General features: G+C 33.4%; 2 protein-coding genes across 2 annotated transcripts; both read left to right on the top strand.

The window, feature by feature from the left end:
- The first annotated feature begins 559 nt into the window (after nt 1-559).
- On the top strand, nt 560-2,703 carry LOC142530423 (small ribosomal subunit protein eS6-like). The gene is made up of 6 exons (XM_075636278.1): nt 560-699; nt 783-847; nt 1,475-1,532; nt 1,657-1,765; nt 1,849-2,121; nt 2,232-2,703. The coding sequence occupies exons 1-6, from the start codon at nt 694-696 to the stop codon at nt 2,468-2,470; spliced, it is 750 nt and encodes a 249-aa protein (XP_075492393.1). The 5' UTR covers nt 560-693; the 3' UTR covers nt 2,471-2,703.
- A 1,877-nt stretch (nt 2,704-4,580) lies between these two features.
- LOC142530341 (polyadenylate-binding protein 2-like) lies at nt 4,581-12,536 on the top strand. Its single transcript, XM_075636178.1, has 6 exons — nt 4,581-4,782; nt 4,862-4,964; nt 6,686-6,753; nt 11,584-11,775; nt 11,910-12,037; nt 12,120-12,536. Exons 1-6 carry the CDS (start codon nt 4,681-4,683, stop codon nt 12,166-12,168), a joined length of 642 nt encoding a protein of 213 aa, XP_075492293.1. The 5' UTR covers nt 4,581-4,680; the 3' UTR covers nt 12,169-12,536.
- Nucleotides 12,537-17,769: the final 5,233 nt, after the last annotated feature.

Raw genomic sequence — 17,769 nt, 5'->3', positions numbered from 1 at the left:
TCTTATCGTGTTTAAAATATTAATGTCGACCACCAACCTAAATACATATTTAGTTCTTTAATTTTTGAGAAACTATATATATTATTATTTTTTAACATATGATAAATAAATATTTTTAAATCAAATTTAATAAAACTAATGAGAAATAATTTTTTCAAATCATATCACAAATTAAATTGATTGATATAATCAATGCAAAAGTTTTAATGTAGTTTATGTTTTTAATAGAGTTTAGTTTCATTTTAAATAAAAAATAATAAAAGACATATAATACATAAATTATATTGAATTAATATAAAAATGAATTAAATTCAAATTTGAACTAAATGAATTGATATAATCAATGCAAATAATAAATGAAATTATCATTTATTGCACTTACACATTTCAATATTCACGATATATCTTTCATTTTTTAGAAATAACATTTTGACGAAAAATTACTATTTTTGACAAAAACTCTGCTTTTATATAGATATATATATTAAATTTCTAGTACATCTACTAATAATAATAATTAATTTGGTTGGGTTTATAAAATTTTAAAAGCCCATATGTTTCGTGCCATCTAAATGAAGCCCAATCCATAAACTGCGCGCTATATTAATACAAAAGCCCTAATTTGCTGCAGAGAGGAAGCTTTCTCTGGGATTTCATTCCGATCTCTGTGGCCTCTTCGACTTTCGTCGCAGAATGAAGGTTTCTATCTCTCTCTGTTATGTTTATTTTACCTTCGAATGATTTTTGTTACCATTTGTTAATTTTCTGTTCGATTTTGTTAGTTCAATATAGCGAATCCGACCACCGGATGCCAGAAGAAGCTCGAGATTGACGATGACCTGAAACTGTATGTTAAAGTTCTTCATTTATTACTTATCCTCGATAAATTTATTGCGCTTACCTGGGACGTGGCCTTTATCTCTATCAAATTCAATTTAAAGTTTTCGGGTATGCTACAATCATTTGGTCTGGGCTTCATAAACACGATTACCTTAATTGGTTTTTAAAATATTTGCATTAGGCGCTTTCCAAACAACATGGGCTGATATGTCGGAACGTGATTGTACTTTATGTTTTAAGCAGGGAAAGCTAGGTATATATCATTTTTTGTTGCTTACTGAGCTGCCTTGGTTTGATCTGCACTGGACAGGAATTTAGGGATATTCGATATTATGCCCATCTTTGAAGATTGTTAAATGATACGAAGTACATTAGTAGGGATAAATGGCAAATCGGTCTACATCGTGTTACATGTATATGTTCTCCCGTGGGTCAGTGTTAGACTGAAAATCCACATCTGGAACTCAAATTTTAGAGAATTGCGTGAATTTTAGTCATTTTCCATCTTAAAGTCTTCATCTCTATTTAACCTCAGAATATAAGCTCACTAATGGGATAATAAACTCAGCCTTTTTGTGATGATTATTGTTATTACTTTGAGAAAATCATAGTTTCTTTATTTTCATAATTGCAGTCGGGTTTTTTGGGACAAGAGGATCTCTCAGGAGGTCGTTGGTGATGCCCTGGGTGAGGTATGCAGTTTTTCTTTTATGCGAAGTGAAAGTCAGCTTGCTCAGTTCCATCCATGATTTAGCACTTTTTATGTGGTGTGACTTATTTAAATTTTTAATGATGATACCACTAATAATTTTACAGGAGTTCAAGGGCTATGTATTCAAAATCATGGGAGGTTGTGACAAGCAGGGTTTCCCAATGAAGCAAGGTGTATTGACACCAGGTCGTGTCAGGCTCTTACTGCACAGAGGTATGTAGAATTATTTGGATTGCACTTCGCGTTTAGTTTCCATTTTTATCTTATTTTTGAGACCTGCATGTTTGTTTAAACAGGTACCCCATGCTTCCGTGGATATGGTAGGAGAAATGGCGAGCGCAGGAGGAAGTCTGTTCGTGGATGCATTGTTAGCCCTGATCTCTCGGTTTTGAACTTAGTAATTGTTAAAAAGGGTGACAATGAGTTACCTGGGCTGACCGATGTGGAGAAGCCGAGGATGAGAGGTCCAAAGAGGGCTTCAAAGATCCGCAAGCTCTTCAACCTTTCTAAAGAAGACGATGTGAGGAAGTATGTCAACACCTACCGCAGAACATTCACTACCAAGGCTGGTGAGTTACCGTGTCCATTTCTTGGATACAATGATGACTGCTGATAGCTTTTCCAAATAATTTAAATTTTATTTTTTCACCGTTTAACCTATGATTGGATGCTATTGCAGGTAAGAAAGTAAGCAAAGCTCCTAAGATTCAGAGGTTGGTGACTCCCTTGACTCTGCAGAGGAAGAGAGCTAGAATTTCCGACAAGAAGAAGAGAATTGCCAAGGCCAAATCTGAGGCCGCAGAGTACCAGAAGCTTCTTGCTACACGGTTGAAGGAACAAAGGGAAAGACGCAGTGAAAGCTTGGCTAAAAAGCGATCTCGACTTTCTGCTGCCTCTAAGCCATCCGCTGCTGCTTAAGCACGTGTCCCGGATGCAACCATAATCTGGGCTGTGTGATTGTCCGGTGCCGTTTCATATTAATGTAATTTTGACTATTCAGCTCAAATGGTTTTTCCATCTACTGTGCTCTTTTGTTTCTGAGCATCGATTTTGGGATATTTTCTGTTTTTATGTTCGCATAACAGATCCGTACGGTGCCTAATTTCATTCTTGAACTTTACTGTTCATGTAATTTACATTCAAGTACTTCAGGCTCATCTTGTTCGTATATCGTTGGAAAATTTCCAGCATATTGTATGTTTTTGTTTTAAATTCTTCTTCTTTCTTTATTTTTTTTGTTCACGTTGGGGACGGGGTTTTTAGGTCTTGAACTCAAGATCCTTCTGATATCATTTTTTGTTATGTCGACGATATTCCAGCTTAAGTTCCTTTTTGAGCCGTTAAGTAAAAAAATTCAGGGCAAACAAAGACCATGAATGCCTCCAAATCATTCAAACACAGAAAAATGAAGGGATTCCCCAGCTGCAGAGGATCCGTAGTGGAAATTGTGCAAAAGTTCAAAAAACATACCGTAAAAGACGGAAATACAAGACACTAGACTCAAAAAGTTTTAGCAGGTTCTCACTGGAGCACAAACGACTAGAATAGCATCACCTGCATAGAGGTACTTTAAAAATCTAAGTATATAGATTAACTAGAGGAGAAGGCCTATTGTCACTAGATACAAGTATTAAAGAGATGACCAATGTTTTTCACAACTATGAACGACTTCATGAAAGAGTTCAAAGTGCGGCACAAATCATCAGAAGAAAGTAAACCCAATGAGTTTGAAAGTAATAAAACAGTGGGGTTAAGGACAAGGATTAGAGAATTCTAAGTAGACAAAAATGCCGCTTGGCGGGGCCACCAATTCAACCCAATGGGGAGGATAAGCAGTCCATCACACTGAAGGGAAGAGGATGTGTAGCCGAAAACTCAAAATGGGTTGTGGTAGTGGAAAGCAGCTTGTGATCCAAACTTATATGGTGACTAACCCAAGTTCACAGCAGGATGGAATAAGCCGTGGGGGATCGATCTACCATAAACACATGAGGAAACACTAGGGGGCACCCTATCCTTAACATCCTTTGAGATATCCTCCAACTATAGATTTTGAGACCATCAGAGTGGGTATTCAAGAACTCTACGGGCCAAGCCTAAGGCCACTTGACCGTCCGGAATTTCACGAGTTATATCCAAAAATCATTGATTGTGATAATTCTTGATGTTATATAAGATTTTTGCCTTTAACGGGATAAATTCAAAATCTTTGAAAACAAATCAAGATAATGCGCTAAAACGTCTTTATAATTTGGGTTAATTCTCAATCCAGTCTCTCATTTTGTCCTCGTACCCAATACAGTTTCTAAAGTTCTTAAATGTTTCCCAGTTCAGTCCTCGATGTTAAATGAGATATCCACAGTTAATGGAGGCCGGAGTTAAAAATGTGGTTGCCCTAATTCTCCCACATTCGAACTACTCTCCGTCGATGCCTTAATTTCTCAACTGTTTGACCTCATCTTCCATACATTGGTACCGAAGAATCACCGACCCAGTTGGGAAAACGCTATCAAATCAGGAGAATTGCATACGATGATAACATTAGTCATTGGTGTTATTTTCAAGTACTTTCTCCAAAAATGTAACATACTGATACTCGAGTCGATAAAATACATTTTTCGGGAAATTTTTTATAGGTCATTCAAATTAAACAAAACCCACCTTCAAAGATCCATAGACACATGCGTATTATCTATATTATGACAAAAACTTGTGTGAGACGGTCTCACGGGTCGTATTTTGTGAGACGAATCTCTTATTTGGGTCAATCATGAAAAAACACTATTTTTTATGCTAAAAGTATTACTTTTTATTGTGAATATCGGTAGGATTGACCCGTCTCACAGATAAAAATTTGTGAGATCGTCTGAGTTACCTACTCTCATGTTATTGATCAGTAACTAACTTTTGATATAATAATAAAAAAAGTTCTATCATTTAAAAAATATATTTAGCTTTATAAAAATATAATTTTCTCAAGTTGGGCTGGTTTTCCAAAGGGCCCCATAAGAAGTTTATCAAGTTCATTTTTGTGTGGAATTGGCCCGGCCAAACATTTATCATTTACACCAATATACATACAACAGCCGATCGAATCTTCTCGCGAGAGATCGAGTGGGGGGATTCATATGGACGAAGAGGAACACGAAGTTTACGGTGGGGAAATCCCAGACGAAGACGCTGATGCCGACGTTGACATGACCGCTGCCGACGGTGACGCCGCCGCCAAGGTTACGTATATTGTACACGGCTGTTGTATCCAGTGGATATGTGATTGTATGTGTGTCTGATTGGATCTGCGGTGTTTAGGAATTGGACGAGATGAAGAAGCGGTTGAAGGAGATGGAAGAGGAAGCTGCGGCGCTTCGTGAAATGCAGGCTAAAGTTGAAAAGGAGATGGGTACTGTTCAAGGTGTCTCATTTTTCTTTCTTTCTTTCTTCTTTCTTTTTTCTGATTATCAGTTTTGTTATTGTTTGTGGGTTTAATGTTTTGATTAGTTCTTGGACTTGAAACTGGTTTATTAGCTAGGTTTTGGGTTTAAAAAGAAGCTTTGTGATTAATCACAGTGATTTGATGGTAATTAATAATTTGATACTCTCGTGTGGATCATTTGAACTTACAAAAGAATCTTATGTAGGTGTGTGCACCTTTAAAATTGTGCATATCAGTATATCTGGGGGTTGGTGACTCGTAAATATTTTTTGCTGACCCAATACTTGTGGTCTTTTACAAAAGCCGAAATTCGGTCCAACTAATATTTAAATCCGACTTTGCAGTCTACTAAGGTTGTATGGATTGGGAAGTATTTTCTGGTGATCTTTCTCTTTTACAATTTATCATTCTTCAAGTGTAAATGAAATTTGTGATTATTTATTATTGATGTTTGATATAAATTGTTTGAAAAATTTTCAAAATTTTCTCACATGTGATCAAGTTTTGTTAATTCGTGTAATTTTTGCTATATTAATATTGATATTTTCCATTAGTGATGTCCACTAATTGACCATTTTAATGGTAAAAAGTTTCTTACTAGTTTTTTAAATAATGTGTTGAAGGAATGACTAATTTAGAATTCCTATATTGTGGAATAAAGCTTGTTGAATAAGATATAATTTTTATGTCTTATAGAGGAAGATATTTAAGGATTTGTCATTGTCTTACTTAATATCGTTAAAGGCTCGCTTGAAATGCATATTATCTGAATGGACAAACATATAATTTTAGTGGCATATCTAGGTCCCCGATAGCTTGATAAATAAAAATTATCTCGAATAATAGTTTCAAGCAAAAATCAGTTATCTTTAAGATTAGAAATGTTTTGAGGTCAAAATTTGGGAATAAGCTATGAATCTAAATTGCAGTAGGGGTTAATTGGTGTTGAATTATTTGATTTAATTGGACATTAGTTTTAAAAAATTAGCCATCCATATTATTTACTGAATTAAATTTATATAAGCTAGAAAGTTAAATGTAATTTTAATATTATCTTATTATTTGTTTGAAAAAATTATTATATACATTTAGGTATATAAATATGCACGGGCTGTTTAAAAAATCAGAATCCAAACTTGAGAGTCGAGATCAAGCCATAAAGAACTTTTCAAGCTAAAAGCTGTGTGGTTTTGGTAGGCTCAATCAGTTGGTTCTGTTCAGCGGTCTAATTGTGCACCTCTGGTATCCCGGTCTATTCAATCTGGTTATTTTTGGTTATACTGTTGTCTTGAGATGCCCATCCTATTTAGTTGGTGAAGTTGTGACTGGAAGTTGATACCAAAGTTCTGTGTGAAGTTATGGTTTTCTAGAGAACATATTACATAGCTTTACCCTTTAATAATGATCTGTTTTGGATTATGGCTTAGTGACAATAAAAATTTGGTCCATTAACCAAGTAAGGGATTACCTAGTTTCAAAAAGTCTTTTTACCTAAATATTTTTGTAAATGATCTTTGTGGTATTAGTTATGACTTTGTTCAAGTTGTTATCTACAGGGCCCTCGACCAGTAGTGAATTGGCTTTTTATCAATAATAAATATATGTAATTATTCAGTAGTTAAACAAGCTGTTTGAACTATTTGTGAATTTTTACAGAACGGTTTTATAACATCTATCACAACTATTGCATGGTCTTGCAGACCCTGCGAGTGATGCTAACCAGGCGAGCAAGGAGGAGGTGGATTCACGGTCTGTGTTTGTTGGCAATGTGAGTACCGACTACCAAATGTCTAAAATTTTATTTGTGAGTGATGCATTTATCTTCTTGGATCTATATTTCCTCTAATTTTTATTGTGATAATTTTTTACTGAATTTTTACTAATTTTGCATTCATTGTTTTATTGAGACCATTTTTCCTGCTATTTTATCTTTGGTTTGGCGGCAACCTTGTCCAATCTTTTGTTCTGAGAACCAATCTTTCTTTTATAATTTTGCAACATTCTTTGTCGTCCTCTCATTTTTCAACCAAGTATCGCATATGTGCTGTCAACATTTAGTTTCTCGAGGCAAGATAATTATTTATTGCCATTTTTGCTTATTGTTGTGGTAGATGTTTTGAGTTGCATGGTTGATTGAGGAGTTGAATTATAGGGATTCTAGAGTGCATAGTGAAGGCTTCACATCTCCAAATGCCAATTACACTGTTTTTGTTGGCATGAGAAGTGGATAATCAGTGTAGTTTGATGAGCTTGTCAGAAATATTTTAAGGATAAATCCTTTTTAGTCTCTCGTTTTATTTCATTTTTCCGATTTATTCCCTCATTTTTCAATTGTCCCAACTTAGTCCATTTTTGTAATTTTTCCCTATTTAGTCATTCGGTTAACTTCACAGTTAAAAATGACGGAAAGTAAGCATACGACTCAATGATTATTCCCTTTTTAGTCCTTCATTTTCTCGCATTTTCCTGATTTAGTCCCTCATTTTTTTCAAGTGTCTGGATTTAGTCCTTCATTTTACATAATTTTCTCATTTTAGTTTCTTGATAACTATACGGAAAAAGAAAAACAGAAAAATAAGCACTTAACTCATAGTAACTGTTTGAATTAGTCAAAAGCACTCATCTTTGTCATAAAATCGAAATACATCTTTCTTGATGAATCATAAATCAAGCGAATGAGAACTTAACACCCCCCAGGCCATCCCACAGTCACCCAAACTTTATTCTTCTGCTTTTGATGGTAGTTCTCGCCCCTCAATTTTTTATATATACTGACTCAATTTTTCTGTTTTTCAATTTTTCACAATTACATTCATAGATTTTTTAAAAAAACCTACGCGTGTACGTTTCATTTAGTTAAAAAACTAAGACTAAATTGGGAAAAATACATAAAGTGAAGGACTAAGTTGGGACAAATGAAAAACGAGGGACAAAATCGTGAAAGTACGAAGAATCAAATAGGGAATTATTCCCTGAAATTCCGCCCATTTAACACTCAAATTAACGGGAGGACTAAATCCGGAAAACAAACGATAAATGGAGGATAAACTCAGGAAAATTGGAAAATGGAGGACTAAATCGGTTATACGATATGAAACGAGGGGCTAAAAAGGGAATTATCCCCAATAATAATTGTTAATAGGCAAAAGACCACACTTTTGTGTCTTGTAGATTCATGATATTTGTGTAAGATCTCGGAGGAATTTGGTTTTGATCGGGTGTGTTTGGCAAAATGGTATCACCCGAAGCCCAGAGTTGGCACACGTAGCTGCAACAAATGGCATCAATTTGACCAAAACTTGGGAGTTCCACACTCCTCAGAGCTAGCTTCAATTCAGCACCACAATGCCTCTTGTTCTTTCTCTCCCCTTCAGCAATTTATCAGGATCCTCCACAGTCGGGCTCAAAGAATTTTCTGTATCTAGGGTCTCGCGATCCTCATACCCGGTCTGTATTTTGAGATCTCCAGCAACCGCGTCTTCGGTTTCTTCTTCAGCATTGTGGCGAGCTTTCTCAGGGTTAACGATATGTGATTCCTCTCTGAAACTCCAGGCAGAAATCTTAGTATTGCCGTTGAGGAATCCTTCCAGTAGCACTTGTGGTTTGAATTCCATTTTGTCTAATTGATCGATTTTCAGTCCTTCGATCTTTCTCTTCCTCCTTCCCATCCTCAGCTAGGCCGCCCCTTACCACACACATGAATTGCTGCATCATTGTCCTGATTCCTCTTTAAATTTCATATTGTCAGCCACCATTTCTCCCACCTTTGCTTCTGTTGTTTTAAACCTCTGCTGCGACACAAGTTCTTGCTCGTCAAAGAGAAGTACCAGCTTTTTAAGTGCCTCTTATTCGGCATCTGATTCTGTTGTCGTTATCTCGCCCTTCGATCCGGTCCGGCAGGTCGGACCAATTGATTCGTTCACAAATAATTGTGCGAAGAAAACATGAACTTAGCATGTCGAACATTGAATATTGAAAACTAGAACTGAAAATGACAACTCTCCAATTACAATTATAATTCCCCAATTACAATCATGAACTAAAACAGAGAAAATGAGAAAGATACTACCCCCTACTCGCCTTTCACAAGGAAATTCTCAATCTCCTGCTAGCACTCAACAGAAGCAAAAATATGCTGAATGTTTTTCCCTCCAACCCCGCCTTGTATTATTTCCATTTTTTCTCCCAAAAACCTTTCCACTTGCCCAAGTCATGGCTTCTAAAATATTCTTTACAATTGAAATGATAGTGTAGGCTCAAAATATTTATGCCCGTAACAGGGTGAGTCTCCGTTTTTCGTTATTTTGTATGCCACATGTTCTTCATTTTGTTGAAGTGAAGTGCCCCTATATTTAGCATACAGTTGTAGATCTTTCTTCGTTGTTTGTAAATAGAAACAGAACAGTAAACGAGGACTTTTAGATAATCTGTCATTTCTTTTGAACACCTTTATCTGTAGCTGCCATGGGGTTGAAGGTACGATGTTAACAAGCGTCTGCTCATGATGTAGACTACAACTCTGATTCATAAATGTTCTATCATTGTTTGTGAAATTTTAATGCTCAACATGTTTCAAGATCGATTATCTGTGTTATGTTATGAACGTAATATGAATGACTTCTGAACTTGGATTTATTTTATTGCGATTCTTTGATTGGAGATCTTATGGTTTTTTCCTTTGATTTTCATGCTTCTTCAGTTGTTGCCAGATCATGTGTCTCTGTGTAGCATTGGAGCTAACTTTGTATACTGACGGCGAAAAGGACTTCTTGTATCTTCGATTAGGCTTGCCTAAAATCTAGATAGTCCTTGTACTCACATACTTGTAAAATGATGTGTATCCAGAGAAGGGGGAGGGAAAAAATGTATCTGAAGTAATGTTCCCAAAAAAGGAAAAAAGTGGAAAAGAAACAGTAAAAATGTCTCAAGAAAAAAAACTAAGAAAGAAATGAAAAGAAATGAAAAGAAAAAGAAGAGAACGAAGAGAAAAAAAAATGCAATTGAGATGTTAAATGTATCTCTTGGGTTTCGTATTATTCTTAGGTGACAAGGTTTTCAATTACGCTGTGCGGCATACCCCCCTGGGGTCATGTTATTCTTAGGTGACTAGTTTTTCATTTCTATATGTGTAATATTCCCCTGGAGTCATGATATTCGGAAGAAGACAAATGCATGTGCATTTGAAGAGTGAAGGCTGGTGATTGGCATACTCAATTTTTGACCAAGTTCAATTACTGAGGGTGCTGGTGGACAAGATGTCTGAGATTTGATTGGATATAGAACCTGACGTGGTGAGGCGTTACTCTGATGTGGCATTTTTCTTTTTTGTCCCCATTTTACTAGTATCGATGCCCAAGAGCTAATTTAAAATTGTTTTTTGTTTCTTGAATACTGTCTCTAAAAAGTTAAAAGAAAATGAATCAGTCCGTCTCACTTGAGGATTACACCAGTATGCAGAGTATTGCATTACTGTTATTTCCTGAAGCTTTTAATTCCTTGAAGGAAATTAAGAATAATTTGAACCTTGACACTACCTAACATCACATTTACTTTTAGCACAATGCATGTAGAATGAGTTTCAGTATTGTATCTCGGGTTACATGCGCGTGAACCATTTGATCAGGGGAAAGTCAAAGGTGAACTCTATGGCTCCTCCCACTATATTACCAATAGATTAAATTGGTTTACAATCATACCATGAAGATTACTTGTGGTTTGACTCAAAGGTGAACTAACAAAACTGAGATGTTTACAAAAAAAATACAAGTGAAAATTATTCAATCAGTGTGGTTGAATTTGACGTGCGATTCGAAGTTAGTATTTGCTGATTGAGTAGATTGGGGTTTCTCCACATGATTGATGAAAGAGATGGTATGTAATGAATTCACTCGGGGTCACCTGCGCCAGGCTTTATAACTCTCAACTACTACTAGTCCTGAACAAGAATTCATTGGAAGTATTTCGGAGATGAAGATGGAAAAATGGTTTGTGTGCTTCATTACATGAGGCATGGTCTAGATACCTAGAGAATTGGAAAAATTACCCATGGGTACTACTTCACAGCAAATGTGTTTTACTTGCTTGATTTCTTTTTTTCTGTTGAATATGATTACTATTGTATTTTGAATCCTGGACACGTGACCATGTATGACTTTTGGCAAATTCTTTTTTAAATCTTTACAGTAATAAATGCCTTTAGTATTATAAGAGCTGTAAATTATTCACTTGCTTATTTGATGAGCTTTTTTTTTTAATTTTTGTAACTAGAATCGACACGAAAATTTGTAGTTTTTTGTTCAAAGCAGACATTTATCTGTTAATGACTAGTTTTGTTTTGAACTTGTGTTTGCATGGATAATTTTGGGTTTCCTGTTACAGTTTTCCGGATTTGATTATACTGCCTGTTGTTTGTATTAACTGTACGACTCTTAATGTTGATTATACTGCCTGTTGTTTGTATTAACTGTACGACTCTTAATGTTTCTTCTCTTCTGCTCTTTGCTTTTCCTTTCTTGCATAGGAGCAGACTTTTTGTGGAGAAAATCACATTTTCTGAAAATTTTCACTGGCTTGCCACTTAATGAATCTGATATCTTAGGTCGATTATGCATGCACTCCTGAGGAAGTTCAGCAGCATTTCCAAGCATGTGGAACTGTTAATCGTGTTACTATTTTGACTGATAAATTTGGCCAGCCCAAGGGCTTTGCATACGTGGAGTTTCTCGAACAAGAAGCTGTTCAAGAGGCTCTCCAGCTGAATGAATCTGAACTACATGGTCGCCAATTGAAGGTCCTAAAATTTTCCTTGAAAACCATTTATTTTACAGATGATGCACCTAATCTTCCCGAGGTGCTTTTAGTAATCATATTTGTGTTTTGGCTGTATTATAACTCTTCTGTGTACTTCATATTTTATGTTTAAAGGTAATGGCAAAAAGAACCAATGTTCCTGGCATGAAACAATATCGTGGAAGGCGATTCAATCCTGCACTAGCGTATGGATTCAGGAGGCCATATATGCCTCCTAGTTTCCATTCTCCTTATGGTTATGGGTGAGTTGTACCGTCTAATTTGCTTATGTAATCACTAATAATGGATTCAAGATGAGTATCTTATGTTATAACATTGCTGCAGCAAGTTTCCAAGGTTCAGGCGGCCAATGCGCTACATGCCTTATTACTAAATTCAAGTGCATGTCGAAAGTCACTTTGCCAGATGGAGAAAGCTATCTATCCATCCCGCTTACTCGATATTCTGTATTACTTCTAGAGAGGCACTTTGCAAGATGGAGAAAGGTATCCCGCTTATTCAATAAACTATCTTACACCTATCGAGACATTAGAAGGTAGCTCTATCTGGGATACTTGTTCTAGACATCTGAAGGTAGTGCAGTCAAATGACACCTATCGAATACATTAAGCTATCATCTACACAACTTTCGAAATTACTATCATTTTTCGATTTCAGACGGTGGTTGTGTTTACTTACCCATATGACATGGGTGAGCTATGTTTGGAGATTTATACTATTATCTAGTCAAGTTCTTGTTTCTGTGAGGTGGTATTTAAATGAGTTTATGTCGAGAATGTTTTCAGAACCGAGTTTCACCTAAGGTCTCCGACTCGATCAAAATTCGTAATCGTGTAAACCGGGATGTAGAAACACTTGGGACCGAACCGAGGAAGAGGCCAAACATTTGGGACTTAAACGAGTCTTGTTAATTTTAACAATTAAATTGACGGAAAAACTCAGATAAATTTTTGAAATATTTAGTAGTAAACAAAACATTTGGGACCGAACACGCAAAGAGATCAAATATATGGGACGGAAGTGGGTCTTTCCTCGGATATGAGTGAAGATTCATTTTGAAATTTTAAATGTTTTCAAGTTCCACGTGAGTTATTATCAACATTAATTTTTATTTTTTTCTTTTAGTAATCACTTTATATATTTTTAGAGTTTATTTTTAGTGTAATTTCTAATAAATAAGGATTGATATTTGTTCGTTAGGTAGGTCTCTTGTGAAACGGTTTCACGAATCTTTATCTGTGAGACGAGTCAACTCTATCGATATTCACATTGAAAAGTAATACTCTTAGCATAAAAAGTAGTATTTTTTCATGGATGACCCAAATAAAAGATATGTATCACAAATACGATCTGTGAGATCATCAGTTATCAAGAAGTATGGAAAAAAAATTAAAAAGACTTCTTAAATATCACAAGATTGCTTGCATGTTGAGCTCAACCATTCTTGCACTTCTTTCTAATTTTTGTCTGTTTTAATGAGTATTTAGATAAATGGTTTGTTATTTTTCCGATAGATAGTAAATTACAGGACCCCCAATTTTTATTTTTATTTTGAAAAAACAAGACCCCAAATTAAGTATGGATATATTAGTAAAAAAGTCTAAAAAATGTTAAATATGGTACATGTTTATAAATTTTTTATTAACAAAAAAATATGATATATAATTGATATGAATAGATTAAGTATTAACGATTTTCACACTTTTTGAAAACAAATTTATAAAATCAATTTTTTAAAACAAAAACTAGTGTGAGACGATCTCACGGGTCGTATTTTGTGAGACGGATATCTTATTTGGGTCATTCATGAAAAAATATTACTTTTTATGCTAAGAGTATTACTTTTTATTGTGAATATCGGTAAAGTTGATCCGTCTCATATATAAACATTCGTGAGACAATTTCATATTAAACCTGCTCTTTTTTTAAAAGGTCACCAAACATATACAACCTTCCAAAAACATATAACAACCTTCCACAAACCGAAGCATTAATTTCATGGTAGATGGAAGAATCTTTTTTTGAAAAAAAAAATCAATATTTTATTTAATAGGTAGGTAAGACAAATATTTTTAATAGTATGGGGTGGTTACTAGTTGAATTTAATTAATTAGTACCAAAAATAATGACACGTTTAGATTCATGTGTTTTAACTCATAAATGATATTTAAATAAATGCGAGCAACTAAAATAATATTTTCACATAATATGCTTCATAAAGATAAAGTGTAGGTTGATAAACATAAGTAATATTGATTTTGATAATAAAAAAATTGGTTATTATGTTTCTAACCTATTTATCCATGTATAAATTTGCTAATTCAATATGGAAGTTGAAACTTGCATTTTGCCAAATTGAAAATCTGACGAGTTTCAGTGTTTTAATGATATCTCACAGTTCAATCATCCAAATGATCCGTCGCCAAAACGACTAAAAAAAAAACAGAATTTGGCACAAGTTGTATTGCATGTCAGTTGAGCTAAATCGGATATTATCTAAGCAAACTGATAGCACGAAAACAGCAATCAGTTGAATATAAGCAATTGAGGTATTTTTGTCGGCCTGCTCAACTCGATTATCCAAATGAAAAAATTCAGTATGTTTTACGAAGCTAAGACGATGATCTACAAATCATATTCACAAATCAAATTTCGAATCCAGGTATAAGTCACCGATATATGACGACGAAGATACACGTTCAGTTGAGCAAAAATGAATGTTCCGTTGAATTTCAAAGTTTAGTTGAGTGAGTCTTCACCAAAAGACATTAAAAATTGTGTTAGTAGTCTTGCCATAAGAGACATTAAATATTATGCAGATTCTGAGGCTGCAGACTACAATCGAGAGTGTGCTACTGGTTTCGATTAGGCAAGATATAATCCTAAGTTAAAATAGGTTTGTACAAAGAGTTGTATAAATCAAAGTCTTCTAGTGGATTCTTCCCAACGAAAAAAAGGGGTGACATAGGAATTGTTCTTCGAATACCCAAAATATTACAAATCAAGTTTGATAAAATGCTTCGACCAAAATGTTTTTACTTATTCAACTTGCGTATATTTTAGATGTTTTATAAAATATTTAATCGATTTCTACAAAAGATTATTTTGAATGTCTTTCACTTGATTTGAAAATCAAACTCTATTTATTTAATCGATATTCAATATATCAAGAACCGAACTATTATAACTCAATGATTATTTCCCAATCCATCATATCATAAAGTTAGTGTTTTGGTAATATCTTACATGTGTTATTCATGTAATCTATTAAACGGATTGGATAAAAATTACAAGCATTAATTGTATATTTGATATATATTTTTTTGGCGAATTATGTCTGAAACCATATAAGATACTATTGGATCACATATTGCAAAACATTATTTGGCCAACTTTTCTTTATTTGACGAGTAAATATTTACACGATTGAATGTGTTATCCCATATATATATTTGTATACCAAGAAATATAGCACATAATTTTCCTTACTAAATGACAATCAAAACATTATGTTTGGACGGTTGGATTGTTTAAAATATTAGAATTCCATCGTAACAACTCATTATAGTTTTTTTCTTGAAAAATTTACAAACATTTGTATGCTTTACGTTTTCATTGTATTTATTTTCTCAACAGTGTCCAATACATTATTGGCATAAAATTTACAATGTCGCGGGACAAAACTGGTAGTTTGCGTTCAATATTGCTGGATAAACGAAACAATTGGGGCGCAACTGCGGACGGTGAAGATGGATTATAGATTTTAACATCGCTAGAATTTGACTGAATTTGGGAGGATTATTTTTTCGAAAAATAAATTTTGTCCGATGTTATTTTGCTAATTATCTCCTTCAACGATGACTTTTGTCCATCCATATTTGAATGCAACCAAAAGATCTTCTCGGACAGCCGATAATCCCTCAATATGGGTCGTGATTCGTGAATGCACCATGGTCCATGTAAACAGGTTTCCCGAGCCAAACTGATTTCTATATAACCAAAGACTTCAATAAACAATCGCAAAAGTACCAAGATTATCATCGTGAAAATTCACCACAAAAAATATTGAGTTTAGCGAAGATTTTAGCGACAATTTTGTATCTCATCTATCGCAATTAGCGAGGTTTATACATATATATAATTTTGATATCCGTTTAGTTCATATTAAGAGCTTGTTAGCAATTTGAAATTACTTGTTAATAGAAATTTAGAACGCCTGAATAAAATGTGTTATGAGTTATAAATATTTGTAATTGTTTTTTAAAAATGTTTGTTTTTTAATTTTTTCAAAATATTTTTATAATACTTTACAATAATTTGTTAATTCTTACTTTAATTTTTTTAGATCTCCTTTAATTTACAAATTCAACTATGAATTCTATGTTTCAACAAATTATTCCGTGGGTAGAACGATTGGTTGTCATGACATTGGTATTAAAGTCAAGCCACGCCAAATATATAATATTTTTTAAATTATTTTTATAATGTCAAACAAAAGTTTTTTTTTTTTTTAAAATTTTAATTTTAAGATCATTGCAAAAAAACTATCACTGTTGTATTTTTGCAGGTTCCGCACTTACTAATAGCGGATGCGGTCAGGGTGCTACAAGGACTTGCTTTCTTTTATTTTTTATATAAAAATAATAATTAGAAAATAATAATTAGTTATTATAATTTGCATAATTTATAAATAGGTGATAAAATGTTAAATAAAACTTAAATGTATTGGAAGACTCGAGCTATTTAATACTTGGCAAATTTTAGAGAGGTGGTCTCTTGTAAGACGGTCTCACGAATCTTTATCTGTGAGACATGTCAACCCTACCGATATTCACAATAAAAAATAATACTCTTAGCATAAAAAATAATATTTTTTCATGGATAACCCAAATAAGATATCTGTCTAACAAAATATGATTCGTGAGACCGTCTCATACAAGTTTTTGTCAATTTTAGATCATTTCAAATTATGTCATCGTCCTACATTTAAGGAAAAATATTTTATATGCATCAACTGATTTTATCAATTTTCTATGGTCCTCACGACAAACACAATAAATAACATTAAAAACATCGTACTCAATTTTATCAAACAAAATAATCTCTAAAGTATTTAATTCTAAAAAAATTCATATTTGTAAGAAAAGAAAAAGATGTATTATTTCCCTTAATACTAGGTTAAGGTAATTTATACATGATTAGTTATCTTGTGAGGTTGTCTCATATATCTTTATCTGTGAGATATAATCAACCTCGCCAATATTTATAATAATAAGCAATAATTTTGGCATAAAAAGTAATATTTTTTTATGTGTGACCCAAATAGTAGAGTCGTCTCACAAAATTGATTCGTGAGATCATCTCATAAAAGTTGTGTTTATATTTTTATCATTAAAAAAAATTAGCTTAGCTCGCCCATCTTAAGCAAGATCATTTAAGATATATTTAGACCATTTTAAAAATATTAGGCTTAACTATTAAATAAATTAGACCAAAAATTATTGCTGGGCAAAAGCTTGGCTTTGGCCACATTGTATATTTTGGATGTAACTAAAATTCATCATAATTATTATCAAAATTGCATAACTTGTTATAAAGTTAAATTTAATTTAAATTCATGTGATATTTATTCATCAAAGCAAGTCAAAAAATTTTAAATTCATCGTCTTAAAATCTATCAATACAAGGACAACCGAAGTACTATCTCACATTTTATATATACCAGTGCTCCCATGTATTGCGTGTTTATATAATTAATTATTTAAATGCGATAATTTTTGTATTTTCAAATTAATAACTTCTTTTATTATGGGTGATAAATATCTAAAAATTTAAAAATGCAGACAAAGATAGATAATAATTTAAGAAATTTAAAATATTTTTAAAGTGAATAAAATTAGTTAGTTATGATAATTTGCAAATTTAATAAATTAGGTTTTTATGATATATTTTGTTAAATTAATTATATATATAA

Source organism: Primulina tabacum, chromosome 1, assembly GCF_025594145.1.
Source record: "Primulina tabacum isolate GXHZ01 chromosome 1, ASM2559414v2, whole genome shotgun sequence".
NCBI lineage: Eukaryota > Viridiplantae > Streptophyta > Magnoliopsida > Lamiales > Gesneriaceae > Primulina > Primulina tabacum.
This window is presented reverse-complemented; position numbering and strand designations above follow the sequence as displayed.

Coding starts and splice junctions, on each gene's coding strand:
- LOC142530423 (XM_075636278.1), top strand. Junction 1,533..1,656: donor TTGGTGATGCCCTGGGTGAG/GTATGCAGTTTT, acceptor ATAATTTTACAG/GAGTTCAAGGGCTATGTATT. Junction 1,766..1,848: donor CAGGCTCTTACTGCACAGAG/GTATGTAGAATT, acceptor TTGTTTAAACAG/GTACCCCATGCTTCCGTGGA.
- LOC142530341 (XM_075636178.1), top strand. CDS start 4,681: ATGGACGAAGAGGAACACGAAGTTTACGGTGGGGAAATCCCAGACGAA. Junction 4,783..4,861: donor ACGGTGACGCCGCCGCCAAG/GTTACGTATATT, acceptor TGCGGTGTTTAG/GAATTGGACGAGATGAAGAA. Junction 4,965..6,685: donor GGAGATGGGTACTGTTCAAG/GTGTCTCATTTT, acceptor ATGGTCTTGCAG/ACCCTGCGAGTGATGCTAAC.